The sequence below is a fragment of the Bufo bufo genome, chromosome 9, assembly GCF_905171765.1.
Source record: "Bufo bufo chromosome 9, aBufBuf1.1, whole genome shotgun sequence".
In the NCBI taxonomy this organism is placed as follows: Eukaryota; Metazoa; Chordata; class Amphibia; order Anura; family Bufonidae; genus Bufo; species Bufo bufo.
In genome coordinates, this window is record NC_053397.1 from 68,994,268 (window position 1) to 69,011,195 (window position 16,928).

At 48.3% G+C, this 16,928-nt stretch overlaps 1 protein-coding gene across 3 annotated transcripts in view; it reads right to left on the reverse strand.

Annotated features, from left to right (window-relative positions):
- Positions 1-16,928, reverse strand: part of LOC120978744 (carboxyl-terminal PDZ ligand of neuronal nitric oxide synthase protein-like) — a 106,026-nt gene that overhangs the window by 48,691 nt on the left and 40,407 nt on the right. For 2 of the 3 annotated variants that reach the window (XM_040407060.1, XM_040407061.1), the window contains exons 3-4: positions 4,568-4,660; positions 2,296-2,354 (exon numbers count right to left, since the gene is read on the reverse strand). In XM_040407060.1, coding sequence (XP_040262994.1) covers positions 2,296-2,354; positions 4,568-4,660 — 152 coding nt within the window. Of the gene's footprint in view, positions 1-2,295; positions 2,355-4,549; positions 4,661-16,928 lie in introns of all 3 variants that reach the window. The other variant, XM_040407059.1, reaches the window with a different exon arrangement.

The following is a 16,928-nucleotide window of genomic DNA, read 5'->3' on the forward strand; positions in this document are numbered from 1 at the left end:
GGGTCTTCTACGGGCCTGTGATGTCACGTTCATGGGTCACTTAGGGGGGAATTTATCATTAGGAGAATATTTGAAGTCAGTTTTGCTTCAGTCTGTGTTGGAGTACTTTGTGCCACATGGTGCAGGTTGTTCGATAAATTTGGCTTGTCCTTAAACCTAACACTTCTGTCTAGAGAAGCTACTCCAATTTTCCTACTCCACCTCCTCCTGGAGTGAGATTGCGACTTATTTGTGACTTTAAAAAAAAAGTCTCATTGATAAATCAGGAGTTAAACTCATTAACATAGCTCACCACGTCCACTTTTCCACCCATATCAAAGCCTCATGCACACGTCCGTGAAACCCGGACCGTGTGATACTGGCCTGGATTTCTTCTGAGTGCAGGAGCGCACGGCGTCATTGTTTGCCATGATGCCGTGCTCTTCCTGCTGCCGCCGCAGTACAGTAGTGCACTGACATAGATCATACCAGTGTATTACTGTACTGCGCCGGCAGCAGGAAGCGCACAGCGTCATAGCAAACAATGACGCCGTGCGCTCCTGCACTCAGAAGAAATCCAGGCCGGTATCACACGGTCCGTGTTTCACGACGTGTGCATGAGGCTTTACAAAACTGGAGTGAGTGGTGTACACATGCAAAAAGTCGCAAAAGTGTAAAAATTCACAAATTTTTGTGCAATCATATAAATTATGCGCAAGAGAGTGCAAAAAAGTCTCAAAAGCCCCATTTTGCGACTTTTTGATGACAGGTATGAAGGTATGATAAATCAGGGCCATAGGGCCAGATTGATCATTAGCTCAAGTCAAAATAATGGAGTGAAAAAGTAGAAAAATTTTGCGCAATCGATAAAACTGCGCAAAAATTTGCGACTTTTATTGGCTCTGCGCTATGCTTGCCAGTTTTCTAAAAGTGGCGTGTTTTCTTATGTAAATGAATCTCTAGACAGATTTACTATTGCAAAAAATTTAAATGTTGCAAAAAATTGCGCAATTTCACTCCAGTGAGGACCATGCTCACCTTTGCGACTTTTTAATAGGACATGCGACTTTTTGGTAAAGACGTGCAACTTTTTTAAAGCCGTTTACTGAAGGATAAACTGCTACCGTCAAACCACATTTATCACAGTATTAAAAGGACCATTAATAAATCTGACTTAGCCAAAAGTGACTTTGGACATATGTAAAAGTGGAGTAAGATGTAAGTGTAATGATAAATCTGTCCCATAGTCTTTCTGTGGTGAATGGAACTGAGCTGCAATATCAAGCACAGCCTCTATGTAATGTACGGCGCTGTGCTTGGTATAGTATGAAGAGGCCATAGTGCCCATCCAAGCAGGGGTGCTGGAAGTCAGACCTCCACCAATCTGATATTGATGAACAATTATGAGGATAAGTCCTGGAAGACCCTATTGTGTACGTACCTATTGATTCAGCGTAATTTTCTGAATAAGCTGGCATGCGTTTTGTGAACAAGGAGGATACAAGTCGTATAATGGCTATATATAGTGTTATTCCTCATGTACTATTTTTAGGCTCCATCTCCAATTGCCCGTTCTCTGCAACTGCTGCCTCCTTCTCTCTTCATAGACTTCTATGGGCTGCAACTATAACCTGATCTCTCAGTGTAGGACTCCTGTGTACGGATTTTATCACTAGTGACTTCAGTGTGAGCGATCAGAGGATGATGAGTGGATGCATAAGGATTCCTCTGTTATAATATATATTACAAAGTTTCTTATGTTCATTTGTACTACTGATTTATGGAAAAAATGCAAACTATACTCTTTAAGACTTGCACATTCATCTGTCTGCAGATCTACAGCGGCCTGTAGGGCATTGTCCCCATGGGCTAAAACAAGTCCACAGCAATGGCTAGCCATTTTAGGAGCCTGCCGTGGCTCTGCTTCCATAAGTAAAAAGGAAAGCAAAAGTCAATAACCCCCCCTCCTGGAAAATCAATATCCCCCCTCCTGGATAAAAGACGGCTAGGTACAACTCCTCCATGAAATGCAATAAAGCAGTATGCCAACACAAATCACGTCCACAATACAGGAGTAATCACTTTTTTTTATTTTTATCAGAGGACCATTCCCCTTCCCATGAAGAAAGCAGAACAGAATTCCTCAGCTGGACGACCTAGGATCTCTTGTAGTTAATGGATGCACCCAATGGAGTCCTGGTACAAGTCACATAAATTACTGTCATTGGCTAAACCCATCTGGCACCAATTACTAATCGCATGTTTTTTCCTGAGCCAAAGCAGGATTCATTTCACGTATGTGTTGCAGGCACCAACCTGTAGATAGGATCTTGCATGACCAACATCTTGCTTTGATCCCAGTCCCACTCCTTCTTCTGTAAGAAGACATGGTTAGTCAGTAATGCTGATATACAACACATGGCCACCTAGTTCAGCCTCGGGTCACTTACACCCACAACCTCCGTACACTGTTTTTTATGGGTAAACTCACCACATACATCCGCAGTGATGCTCAACCTGCGGCCCTCCAGCTGTTGCAAAACTACAACTCCCAGCATGCCTGGACAGCCTACAGCTATTAGGGCATGCTGGGAGTTGTAGTTTTGCAACAGCTGGAGGGCCGCAGGTTGAGCCTCCCTGGATTAAGGCCTCATGCACACGACCATATGTGTTCTGCAGTCCACATACCGCAGCTACACAAAACATGGATGTGCATGCCGCCATTTTCTTTTTCCCCCTTCTATAGAAATGTCCTATCCTTGTCCGCAAAACGGAAAAGTATAAGACTGCAGCATGGACATATGGATGCGGACATCACACGGTGTGCTTATATTGCATGAATGTATACACGCATGTCACTAGCAAACCCCTAATAAGAGGCTTTATACCATTTTCTTACTGATGCTCTCATCCTCTGGATAGATCATCAGCATCTGATCAGTCGGGGTCCGACACCGGGGTCCCTGCCGATTTGAGAAGGCAGTAGCGCTGCAGCTTTCTCGCTGCGGGCACACCCGATCAGATGCAGATGATCTATCCAAAGGACAGATCATAAGTAACAAAAAGGTATAGAACCCATAGGGTTCCATTGTAGAAAATGTGTACATTTAACACATATATTATTCTACTGCTACTGCATATCTTTGTATTGTATGGGGCCGTTCAGAACGGATCCGTTTGTATTATCTTTAACATAGCAAAACGGATCCGTCATGAACACCATTGAAAGTCAATGGAGGACAGATCAGTTTTCGATTGTGCCAGATCCGTCCCCGTTGACTTACATTGTGTGTCAGAACGGATCTGTTTGGCTCAGTTTCGTCAAGCGGACAGCAAAACCCTGCAAGCAGCGTTTAATAGCGGTTCCCTCACTTCAGCATTTTGCTGCAGCCATTATTGTAGCGAGACTGTTTCGATAATGAGCAGGGCTGCAGGGAACGTCTAAGGCCGCGTTCACATCTGTGTTTTCAACTCCGGCAGCATGTTCTGGCGGTGGAACAGACTACCAGAATTCACTGTATCAGGCATTACTGGATACCACTGTGCATCGCTGGATCCCTATTTACTATAATGGAATCCGCCCGCTTTCGGCCGGACAAAAAATGCTGCGTGTAGTATTTTTTGTCCATTCGAAAGCCAGCATATATGCCGAATACAGGGCCCAGAACGGAGAGCCAGCGTCCACAATGCAGATATAAATAATAGGTCCATGTGTCAGAATATTACATTTGTCTAATATTAAGACTGTGATCCGTATTCTTACACAGTGTAAAGTGCGACACTATTAGTAAATCTGCCCCATTCTGCTCAGCCACGGGTCCATGTTCTAGCTGTGTCATTTGTTTCATCTCAGCTCGGTTCCATCCATACACGTTGCACCTAGGTCATGTGATCCCCGGTCTGACTACCAGTCAGGATGTCAGTCTCCCCTGCGTGGCCGACTTCCTCTGTACTACAGGATTAGATCAGACCACTGCTCTCTCCACCCATTTCCACCTTCCTTGATCCTCTGTAGGTCTCCCCGTGTACAGAATGCTGCTTATTGAATGAAGCAGGGGTGCAGCGATAGCTGTATGTACCACAAAATGGCACCACTGAAAACTACAACTTGGTGCGCTAAAAACAAGCCCTCACTTGGATCCGTTGGTCTGCGCTTCCAGGTCTGTCCCTCCGCACAGCCAAAGATAGGACATGTCCTATCTTTGACCACATTTTGCGGATCGCTGATCCCTTAAAGTCAATGGCTCTGCACTGTGGTTTGCAAAACGGACACAGCCCTTTGAATACACCCTTATGCTGCAAGGTGAATGCCCTGTTCTTTGGGGGGTTTTTTAACGGTCACCCCCTCCCACAAAAAAAATATCAATAAAAGTTATACAATGCATTAGAGGCACCCTAAAATGTTACTATTTAGTCCCACAAAATATGCCTATGTCAACAGAAAACTAAAAAAAAAAAAAAGTTATGACCTTGAAATGCACAGCTGGAAAAGGAAAACATAAAAAGCATAAAGTAAAAAGGCAAAGAACCTCCTCGCTTCCATAACTCAAGAGAACTGTAAGGAACATACAGAAAACACGTCTGTCACCTTCTTTTTCTTCTTTAGGACCACTTTCACCCCATCTACAGACACCAATAGGTTGACTTTCTTCTTCTTGATGTTCTTTGCTTTGAATTCATACTGCAGAAGAAAGATATAGATGTCAAATTCAACTACCAGAGACGGAAGGCATCAGGAAGAGACACAAGATTTCTTTTTCACACTCATGGAGCTGGTGGAGGCTAGAGACACAATATGAATGCAGTCAAGAGCCCGAACGTCAAGTAAAAGTACAGTAGTCCTATGATGGATGTCATACAGCAGCATCTGCCACCCACAGTGTCCCATTGTAATGTACCGTTCATACAATTTTTACTGAATGCAGTTGAACGGAATAGCGTAGACTACTGAGATATACCGGTCAGATAGATGCCACAAGGACGTTCTTCTGGCCTCTGTCAACCTAATTTAAAGGGGTTCTGCAGTTCTTTTCAACTGATGATCTATCCTCTGGATAGATCATCAGCATCTGATCGGCGGGGGTCCGACACCCGGGACCCCCACCGATCAGCTGTTTGAGAAAGCAGCAGAGCTGGCAGTAGCGCCGCAGCCTCCTCACTGTTTACCGCAGGCCCAGTGACATCACGACTAGCATCAATGGCCTGGGCGGGGCTAAGCTCCATTCAAGTGAACAGAGCTTAGCCCCGCCCAGTCCAGTGATGCTAGTCATGATGTCACTGGGCCTGCGGTAAACAGCGAGAAGGCCACGGCACTACTGCCAGCACCGCTACCTTCTCAAACAGCTGATCGGCGAGGGTCCCTTGTGTCGGACCCCCACCGATCAGATGCTGATGATCTATCCAGAGGTTAGATCATCAGTTTAAAAGAACTGCAGAACCCCTTTAATCCTATAGGCACGTTTAGCCTGTATGTTGGCTTTCCTGGCGAACAGACTAAACATACATAACAAATGTGATGCGAACCTAGCCTTAGATATGCAAATCAGTTCTATTTCCAAAATGAAAATAAAGGTGAGCCTCCAATGTCACTAGATTTAAGGCAGTTATCCTATAAATCCATTTTCAACAGGCCTTGAGACAGTTTAGGATTATAGCTAAACCAGTACCTCATCTGCAGAGAGTTGTTTTGGGGTGATTGCTCCTCATCAGTGCACAGCAGAGAGAACTGGCTTAACTTACACCTATTAGATGCTATTTGTAAGGAGAAATAGTACACCCTGGATCCTGACAAAAGTCTCCCATCCAGCTACGCCAGTTGTCTCTTTTCCGCACTGATGAGGGACAATCATTCCAAAACAACTGTCTGCAGATGAGATACTGGTTTAGCTATAATCTTAATTTATGTCTTAAGGCTTGTTTAAATGGTTGAACATTGACTTGCAGGAGAGCTACCTTACATCTGGTGGCATTAGAGGATCAGCTTTCTTTTCTTTCTGGAAAGAGACAATTTGCATACCTTTTTCTCAGAGGAGTTTTGCATGACCTAAAAGACAACATCTACTAGGTGCATAGTTCTCCTGCCGGATCCTAACCTTAGAGACACAGAGTACTGTGCACGTGAGACATCTTTATTTGCAACAGTGGGGGTCCTAGAGGTTTGATCCCCACCACTCCTTTTATCATTTTTATGCATGACAGGTTATACAAGTAAAAAACAAAAAGGGCTCCCATGGATAAACCCTGTAACAACTACATAAAATATATATATATATATATATATATATATATATATATATATATATATATATATTTGTGGTCAAGGCTAAATACGAAACTTGGGCAGCGTGCCTGCCTGGAACCTAACCGGCTGAGGTGTGCCTGGAGCCGGGTATGAGAGTAGCCTAAAAGGGGGCTACCCTAAGGAGGACCCTTGAAATGAAGGGAATGGGTGGGTGGGACCAAGAACCGGAATGCCCACTGTGATGAGGTAAGTGGGGGTTTAAATAGGCTCAAGCCCCTCCCACAAATGCAGGCTGAACCTCAGCCTTACCAACTTGTGGTCAAGGCTAAATACGAAACTTGGGCAGCGTGCCTGCCTGGAACCTAACCGGCTGAGGTGTGCCTGGAGCCGGGTATGAGAGTAGCCTAAAAGGGGGCAAAATGACAACAAAATAGTTAAGGTGTAAGACTTTATTACCTTATAACACCAAAGACCGAAATGCCTGCGAAATCTCCACCTGCGGGTTAGGTATGTATCTGGTGAAGCAAGACGAACGCCATCTCCCCATCTTTCGGATGACGTGGGCGGGGACCCCCTGCCGGGAAGCCGCGGAGGCTGCCCCAATGCGGAAGGAATGACCGGATATTGCTCCTGAGTCAAACCCTAAGCCAGCAGCCACCGTGCGGATGTGGCTGATGAATTGCGCCGTGGTGAGAGCTCCCTTCAGATGGGGTAGCAGAGGGCTGTGAGGTGGCGCATCCCGGAGGGCGAGGATGAGCTGGTCAAATACCTGTAACGGGCACCATTCATTACTAGTGGGAAAAAACTGGACCTCCACCGGGGGGCCAGTTTGACTGGTTTTGGAGATAATTATCTTCAGCGCGTAATGGTCAACCACCCTCACCAGCTGCTCTCGGTGCAGGCTGCACCGTCCCGCCGTGCTGCACGTGAACTCGCCTGGCCTAAGGAAGCCGTAAAAAGCTAAGTACATGGCAGCTTTGATGATTAAGCTGGAAAAGGGCCCAAAAGGAGCACCATCCAGGGCTGAAGATAATTTCCGGAACATCTCTCCCGTGACGCCCTGCCTGCGGGACGAGGGATTGGACCCACTCTTCTGGACCCCTCGTAAGGTGGTCCTGACTGCATGCGCAGAAAAAATGGACCCGCCCCCTGGGTTGCGGAGCATGGTGTGGTGTTGGACGCCTGCTAGGTACAACTTAATGGTGTTGTAGGAGAGGTGTAACTGGTGGTGGCAATGGGCGATGAAGGCCATGATGTAAGGAATGTCCGCCAGGCCCGCCTGCGGGTGCAGACGTGAAAACTCCTGGAAGGTTTTCAGGCCTGAAAGGTAGTTCCTGGCCGTGTTTGGGGCAAGGGACTGCTGCGCCAGGTCCCTTGCTGACGAGACGAGCAAGCCTAGTCCATTGACAGGGAACTGAAAGGCGGGGTGGGATATCTGCGTGGCTCGGCCTCCGGCATGACCTGGAAGAAGAGTTCAAAATTAAACCTAGACAGTGCGTCGGCTGCCACATTCCTCTCCCCCGGGATGTGGCTACAATGCACATGGAAGTTATGTGACAGGGCCAGCCAAACCAGCTGGCGCAACAGCGCCATGATCTTGGGGTTTTGGCCCTGCCCTTGGCCAAGATGTCGACCAAGGCCTGGTTATCTGTCACAAACATCACCGGCAAGTTAGCCCAGAGGTGGCCCCATGCCTGAGCAGCTGCCACGATGGGGTATAATTCCAACAGAGAGGAGGTGCGGATGGATTCAGCCTCCTCCAAGATGGTACTGGGCCAACGATCCGCTAGCCACTGGGAACCCCAAATGGCAGCGTAGCCGCAAGATGCAGCTGCGTCTGAAAAAACGGTCGGGCAGGAGGAAGACCAAGGTGACACAAAAAAGGAGACGCCGTTCCATCGGGACAGGAACAACTCCCACATGGCCAGGTCTGCCATGGCCTGGCCGTCCAAACGGATGATGCTGTCCTGTTCGGGTGCTGAGGGAAGAAGCTGGAGCAGCCTTGACACAAAGGTTCTTCCCTGGGGCATAATCCTGGAGGCAAAGTTGAGCCGCCCCAGAAGAGACTGCAACTCGACTCTAGTGAGGCATCCCGTGGCTGCCGCATGGGAAATGACCTCCCGACACTGAGTGAGTTTCTCCTCCGGTAGGCTGGCTTGCAACAGAACCGAATCCAGGACGATGCCCAAGAATGAGACCCTCGTGGCAGGACCCTCAGTCTTTGACTCCGCGATCGGAACAGCCAGACTGGCGAACAATCCGAGGAGGATGGTGAGTATGCTGGACCCGCCCTGCGGATCCTCGACAACCAGAAAATCGTCGAGGTAGTGGATGACCGACCGGAGGCCTCCGTGACGGATCAGGATCCAATGCAGCGCCTTGGCCAGCTGGTCGAATAACCACGGGCTACTCTTGGATCCAAACGTGAGCCTGTTGGCGAAAAAATACTGGCCGGCCCACTCAATGCCGTAGAATTGCCATAACTGCGGCAGGATGGGCAGGAGTTTAAATGCATCCGCAATGTCAACCTTTGCCAGCCAAGCGCCCCTACCATGTGACAGGATGGCCTGGATGGCGTCGTCCACCGAGGAATAACGCATGGAAAATTCCTCTGAGGGAATCAGAGAATTAAGGCTTGGAATACCGGACACATGAGGGGCGGACAGATCATAAATTAATCTTTTTTTATTAGTGTTCTTTTTTGCCACTAAGCCGATGGGGTTAATGCGCCATGAGGAAAACGGGATGCATGGGAACGGGCCTATGAGGAACCCCTTGGAAACTTCCGACTGGAGCAACTCGCTAGTTGCTGGAGGGTCCAGGGTGGCGGACAGCAGATTCCTGCCCTGCCAGGGCACCTGCGGCAGGGTGATGAGCCCTGTGTGGAACCCCTGGCGGAAGCCTGCCAACAGGAACGCCACGAAGTCTTGATCGTGGTGATCGTGAAGGAGTGCCGCCAAGAGGTCCACGTTGATGTCCGCTAGTCAGGAACCTTTGGAAGATTTCTTTGGGCAGGCGGACCGTGGGTGGGCCCTGAAGCACATGGAGCAGACGTGGAGTGACCTGCAGCTGGCATATGAGCACCCCCCTGAATTAAAGTTATTACAGACCTGGCTCTTCCCCAGGTAGACAATAGGTCTGCCGAGCTTATCTGTGGAGGGGTTGGACGGAAATGATCCGGAGGTCCCCGGGATAGCCCTGTCCTGAGGCGGGTGCGCAGCATTGGGGCACCACTCTGAGGAGTGGAAAATCGACTGACACGCCGCACAGTTGGGAGCCCTGAGGCCAGCGAAGTGACGGCAGAAGAGCTCGGTGTCAATCAAGGACCAGCTGGTGACATACTGGAACTGGGCCAGAGCTGCCGCCGCCTTAGCTGCAAAGGAACGGTGGTAGTCATAGAAGGCCGACCCACCATACTTGTGCCCTAGGTCAGTGACCAGGTACAAATAGCTGTCAAGCTCCTCTCTTCTCTCCGGCTGTGCGGTGCAGACGATGTCCCTGAAGAGGCTGAAGGCCAGGACAAATTCCGGAATGGACAACTTGCGGTTGAGCCGCGAATCCTTGGCCCGAAGGACCACCGACACATCGCCACAGTTGATGACCCGGTTCTCGGGAACATCTTGAGCGGCAATGAGGATTGATGCCAGATTGACATCTTTCCCTGCCAGGATGTCTCTCTTAAGGTTATCAGGAATGAAGTGAGAGGGGGACACATGTGGAATGGGTCTTGGCGTACCTGAAGCCAGCCAGCCTGATGTAGAGGGAGTCATCAGCGGAACGGGAGCCGGCGGTACAACCGGTGGCCGGGATTCGAGCTCCGAAACCCTTGCCCGCACATCCGCCACCAAGGAATTCAGGGTCGCCTGTAGCTGCACCAGGGACAAATGGATGGCCGACGCCTCTGGCTGCACTGTTGTGGTGCTGGGGCTGGTCATGAGCAGTTTGTATAGCTCTGCCTTTCTTGCGGTGGCCGGATGTGGAATGCCTCTTCGGTTCAACTCGGCCAACAGTTTTGGGATGGTCCAACTCCGAAGGGATGAGGGACCCGCTTGGCTTGACACGATTGAGCCGGAGATGGAAAGGCCGTCCTCCATGTCCGAGGCCCGAGACATGGCAGAGCAGCTAAACAAAAATACAAGGCATAACAAAATAAAAGGGAAAAAAAAAAACGAGGGTGACGATGTACTGGAATTTGGATTGGTGCACGACAGAGAGACACGTACCGGTAACGGAATTCACGAGACGGCTCAGTCGAACCTGGCCTAACCGAACAGACGAAGACAATTAACGCGTGGTTATGACTTGACTGGGACCGAGGTGGTGCCCGTGCGAACTTACCTGAACAGGACCGAAAGGAACGGAGAACTGGGAACAAACTTCTGTAAATAAAGCACAGGCAAAAAAACATTTGAAAGTGCAGAGGACACGGGTGCCCACCAACCTGCGGAACCAGGCGAACTGGCCAGGCTGGGGCTCACCCTAAGGCCAAGTGACCATCCGAGCGCATCGGATCGAACACCTGACCGAAAAGAGAGCCGCCTGAGCGTACCAGGCGGTTTGACAGGAGAGAAGGCGCGTAGCCATGAAATAGAGGCTGCGCGTAGCAGCGGCCCGCGAAGGGCAGTGGTAAGTCATAAACCTAGGAGTTACGGAAAGCAAGAATGACCCGGGGAGAAGCCGAGGACGGCCCCTTTGGAAGACTTGAAAGCCGAAGGACAGGTGCGTGAACCCGTGTGATAGACAAGAAAAAACATGAAGACCTGGGCGTACCAGGAGTGAACCGAGCCCCGGGCGTACCAGGGAAGGAGGAGGTGCCCCCAACCGCGACCGGACACCCGACTGTGACCGGCCGACAATGACTTGGCAACCAGACAAAACCCGGCGGCCTGGGCGAAACCAGGAAGACCAGACACCCTGGCCGTAACCAGGTGCCCGAGGTGGGGTGGAGCCAGATCGGTCCTACGTGGGACACCTATCCTTGTCCAAACAGGGAAAATAAATTTTTTATTTATTTTTTTTTTTTTATTTTTTTTTTTTAATTAAAAGGGGGTTAGTCGGTGTCGACTATATGGCGGGTTTGTGCCGCAAATACTTATATATTAATGTTTTTTTTTTTTTGTTTTTTTTTCAAGTCTATGCGGACTATATGGCGGGTTTTTACAAAACGTACTTATTTTCATTACCCTCTTTTTTTTTTTTTTTTTTTTTTTCTATGCGGACTATATGGCGGGTTTTTTCAAACGTACTTATTTTCATTACCCTCTTTTTTTTTTTTTTTTTTTTTTTTTCAGACTATGCGGCGGTTTACCGCACCCACTTTACACCAATTACTTATTTCATTATTTATGAATTCTTCATTTTACTACTTACCTCCTTACTTCCCCCCCATCCCCCCCGTCCGGCCTGGCTGCCCGTGAGCCCGCGCCCCGCGTGGAACGCAAGCCGACATTGCAGCCAGGGAGACCGGGCAGGGGGCGGGTGACGTCACTGAAGCGCCGGAAGAGGAGTGCGTTCCAGGCTGGAACGCACGCCTATGTGCACCGGCTTCCATGCCGCACCGAGGTGCAGCCTCGTACAGGAACCCAACCCCCCCCCCCCTCCCCCTCCCCGATGATCGGGTAGCTGTTGGCCGGCGTCGTTTCATCCCTGCCGCCGCCGGAAGCAAGCGGAGCGGCGGGGACCGGAACCAGGAAGTGCGTGCGTTCCACCCTGGAACGCACGCCTTCTTGCGCCGTGCCGGGAACGAGGTGAGCCGGCCAGACCAGGGAAACCTCCCCCCCCTTTTACCGGCATGATGAGCCGGCCGGCTGCCGGGTGCGCTTCCTGACGCCATACCGCCAGGAAACACAGGGAGACGAGCGGAGGAAGAGGGGACCTGGAAGCCCGTGCGCTCCACGCTGGAACGCACGGCAGCATGAGGTGGAGGGAGGGTGCCAGACCGCCGCAGTCCTTGCCCTGCGAAAGAGCCCCCCCCCCCCCCCCCCACTTACCACCAGGAGACACGAACTCTGCAAGAGGCGACCGTAGGTACCAGGAACACACGAACACTAGCCAGTGAATAACCAAGAACCGGAACGCCCACTGTGATGAGGTAAGTGGGGGTTTAAATAGGCTCAAGCCCCTCCCACAAATGCAGGCTGAACCTCAGCCTTACCAACATATATATATATATATATATATATATATATTTTTTTTTTTTTATTCAGCTTTCATTCTTTTAGGGAAACTGAATTTTTCTTCACCTCCTACGGTAAGTTGCCATCATTATTACAGATGTAACTCTTGGGCCCCTACGGTTCTACTAAACCAAACTCAGATCTACTACAGAACATGGAATCAAATTTTAAAGAGTGTAATGCAATAAGGAAAGGAACAAGGAAGGAAATCAAACTCGGCACTGATTACCCTGAACTTCCACTAGAGGAAGCGCGATATCTGACGGAGCTTGCCATGACTCATTATTCAGAACCGCAGCATCTCCTTTAGGATACAGACCGGGAACAAGTCCAGCTTCCTATATCGTAATTAATGGCTGTATAATTCAGATATTTATAAACCCAGGACAATTACCTCTATTAATATCCATCTACAGAAAAAAAAAAAAAATTTTCTGGAATCTTAGGGGGACATTTATCAAATCTGATAGGTCAGTTTTGTGGCTTAAAAGACGCAAGTGATGGCAATTGCAAACGCTTTCTGCGATGTTTGGTTTTCCTTGTCCCTTTTCACAGAGGTCTATGTAAAAGGGCTAAAAGTGAAATCAGAATACGGCTCATTTATTATGTGTGACTTTTGCAAATGTTGCGACCTATGGCCAAATGTTGGCCACTTTTGCATATATACATGTAAACCACAATACAAGCACACCAAATATATTATTTGTGCCATTTCATAAATTTGGTGCAGGCTCACAAAAGCAAAGAGACTAAAAACTGACACAAAAACTATCGCAAATGACAAATGACCCCCTTAGTGTGCAGGGATACACCCCTAACTGGTAACACCCCTCTGGACCTTTACTGCAAACTGCTAGTAGGCATAACAAAGGAATGGTACATCAGGGATTCATGATGCTCCAGAATTGTTAAACCATGGGGATGCAAATCAGCCAGACAAGTCAGGAGAGGTTACAGGCCCTTTAAAAAAGTACTTCTCATTATACAGGTTAGCAATGTGTGACCATAAGTCCTGGAAGACCCCTTTAAACATCCAAACCTAACACAGAATTCCTTACCCTAAGGCCCCTTTCACACGAGCGAGTATTCCGCGCGGATGCGATGCGGGAGGTGAACGCATTGCACCCGCACTGAATACTGACCCATTCATTTCTATGGGGCTGTGCACACGAGCGGTGATTTTCACGCATCACTTTTGCGTTGCGTGAAAATCGCAGCATGCTCCTCTTTGTGCGTTTTTCACGTAACGCAGGCCCCATAGAAATGAATGGGGTTGCGTGAAAATCGCAAGCATCCGCAAGCAAGTGCGGATGCGGTGCGATTTTCACGCATGGTTGCTAGGAGACGATCGGGATGGAGACCCGATCATTATTATTTTCCCTTATAACATGGTTATAAGGGAAAATAATAGCATTCTGAATACAGAATGCATAGTAAAACAGCGCTGGAGGGGTTAAAAAAATAAAATAAAATCATTTAACTCACCTTAGTCCACTTGCTCGCGTAGCCGGCATCTCCGTCTGTCTCTTTTACTGTATAGGACCTGTGGTGAGCATTAACTATAGTTCAAGGACCTGGGATGACGTCACTCCGGTCATCACATGGTACGTCACATGATCTTTTACCATGGTGATTCACCATGGTAAAAGATCATGTGACGTACCATGTGATGACCGGAGTGACGTCACCACAGGTCCTTCAACAAAGGAGACACAAGGAGATGCCGGGCTACGCGATCAAGTGGATTAAGGTGAGTTAAATGATTTTTTATTTATTTTTTAACCCCTCCAGCGCTGTTTTACTATGCATTCTGTATTCAGAATGCTATTATTTTCCCTTATAACCATGTTATAAGGGAAAATAATACAATCTACAGAACACCGATCCCAAGCCCGAACTTCTGTGAAGAAGTTCGGGTTTGGGTACCAAACACGCGCGATTTTTCTCACGCGAGTGCAAAACGCATTACAATGTTTTACACTTGCGCGGAAAAATCGCGGGTGTTCCCGCAACGCACCCGCACATTTTCCCGCAACGCCCGTGTGAAAGAGGCCTAAGAGGATCTGTCACCTCTCCAGACCCAGCTATTTTAGAAAATACTTGTATTCTTTTGAAACTAGATTTCTGAATCACATCTGCTTAGAACTCTGCATTGTACCATTCACCTGTTAGTCCTCCTAGAAATTTAGGAATGAACTGACAACTGGGTTTTAACATTCTCCTTTTCACCGGGGTGTACCCATACACAGTCTGATAGCGCCACCACTGACTGAATACTATCAGACTGTGTAAGAACCCCCAAATATGCTCAGGATTTGTTAGATTATGGAGAATACAATAATTTATTAAAACAGACATGTCTGGAGACGTGATAGGTCCGCTCAAATTCTAATAGTGCAATTCGACAAGTTCTGTGCCAGAAAATCTCCAATGTAGAAGTACATGTAGAAGTCCTAACTGGACCTTCACTTCTAACAGGAGGATGCCCCTTTAAAGAACATCTGTACCGACCCGTTACATGTGCACTTGGCAGCTGAAGGCATCTATGTTGGTCCCATGATCAGATGTGCCCGGATTACTGAGAAAAAGAATGTTTTAATACATGCAAATGAGCCTCTAGGAGCAATGGGGGCGTATTCATTACTCCCAGAAGCTCTGCTCTCTTTGCAGCTGCTCCGCCCTCTGCACTTTGTTTGACAGGGCCAGGCAATGAAAACGCCATCACGCCTGTACCTGTCAATCAAAGTGGAGAGGGAGCGGGAGTTGCAGAGAGAGCAAAGCCAATAGGTATAACAGCAACGCCCCCGTTGCTCCTAGAGACTCATTTGCATATATGAATACAGGGCCAACACAGAGTCAGCCAGTGTCCTAGGTACAGATGTCCTCAGAAGATTAGTAGAAGAAATAGCTGTATCCATTACAATATGGTGAGAAGTGTGAAATTCAGCAACCATAAAATCCTATCTGTCCGTGTCAACTGGCCTTTCCGCAGAGGATAAGTCGCTGATGAACACGGGCTCTTATCACGCAGTTTCCGTAAAACCGAGGACCCCGGCTCCATCTCCCGCACATCGGATAATAAATCCGTGCTGTGAAGAGGTCCTTGTGAGCGAATACAGATCAGGCTCTTCTCATGCGTGATGCAGCGGCCTGCGTGGAGTAATTACCGATAATAACAAGGTTGGCGGAGGCAGCTGGAGCCATACAGTATGGTAACTGTAATAGGATGTCTGGCTGTCAGGGGACGGTAGAAAATGAAATGGCGTTTTATTGTGGCAGCTGGGAGGCTATTTCCAGCTCAGCATATAATAATGCGTCTGAAAGAGCGATAGAGATTCACACGTCAGACCTGATGTGCATCAATATGAAGTGCAACAGACCCCGGCAGTGCTGTGAAAAAGTATCCACCCCCTGCCCAATTTCTTCTATTGCTGTACATTTGTCACACTTCAATATTCCGGATCCTGCCCGCGCTCCAATCTGCCCGCTAAGAGCTCTGCATATCAGTACAGGTGATATGCACTATGCAGAGCTTCCAGCGGAGCGGGCGCAGGCAGGAGCTCTGCATATTCCATTGCTGTTCCTGCCAGTGCCCGCTCCTCTAAAACCTGACCCAGTACATGGGATGTGGTATGCCAGGCTCCATCAGAGCAGTGCTGGTACAGGCAAGAACAGCAATGTGTTATGCCACACTCTAAGAGAGTTGAGTTAGCACAGGCAGGAGCAGCGATGTGTTATGCCAGGCTCTATCAGAGTGGAGCTGGCACAGGCAGGAGCAGCAATGTGTTATGCCAGGCTGTATAAGAGCAGAGCTGGCACAGGCAGGAGCAGTGACATGTTATGCCAGGCTGTATCAGAGAGGAGCTGGCACAGGCAGGAGCAGTGATATGTTATGCCAGGCTCTATCAGAGCAGAGCTGGCACAGGCAGGAGCAGCAATGTGTGCTCCTGCCTGAACATGGCTTACTGCAGCCCCACTGTAGAATACGTACACCGCTGACATGTCATGTTCAGGTGCCTCTTATGTAGGTAAAATGTGAAAAAAAAAGTGTATTACAAAATTAAATTTTATGGAATTTAGAATAGTTTTTAAAGGGAATCTGTCACTTCGATTCTGGACTATTATCAGCAGTAATACATGAGTGGTACTACAGATAAGAATACTATTTTTTTATTTCCCTACTACCCCTGTTGCCCCGCTGTCAGTGCTGCACCAAAATACATTGTCAGGACTGCTGTGCATGCTAACACAATGGGGGGGCTCCTGTGCGTAGTAATATGATGTGCTCAAATAACACTGTACAATAGAGAATGAGAGATGCCCAGTCCATCGATATAGGTCATGGGTAACTAAAATTCTCCAGCTCCAACACTATGTGTATATACACTGCTCAAAAAAATAAAGGGAACACTTAAACAACACAATGTAACTCCAAGTCAATCACACTTCTGTGAAATCAAACTGTCCACTTAGGAAGCAACACTGAGTGACAATCAATTTCACATGCTGTTGTGCAAATGGGATAGACAACA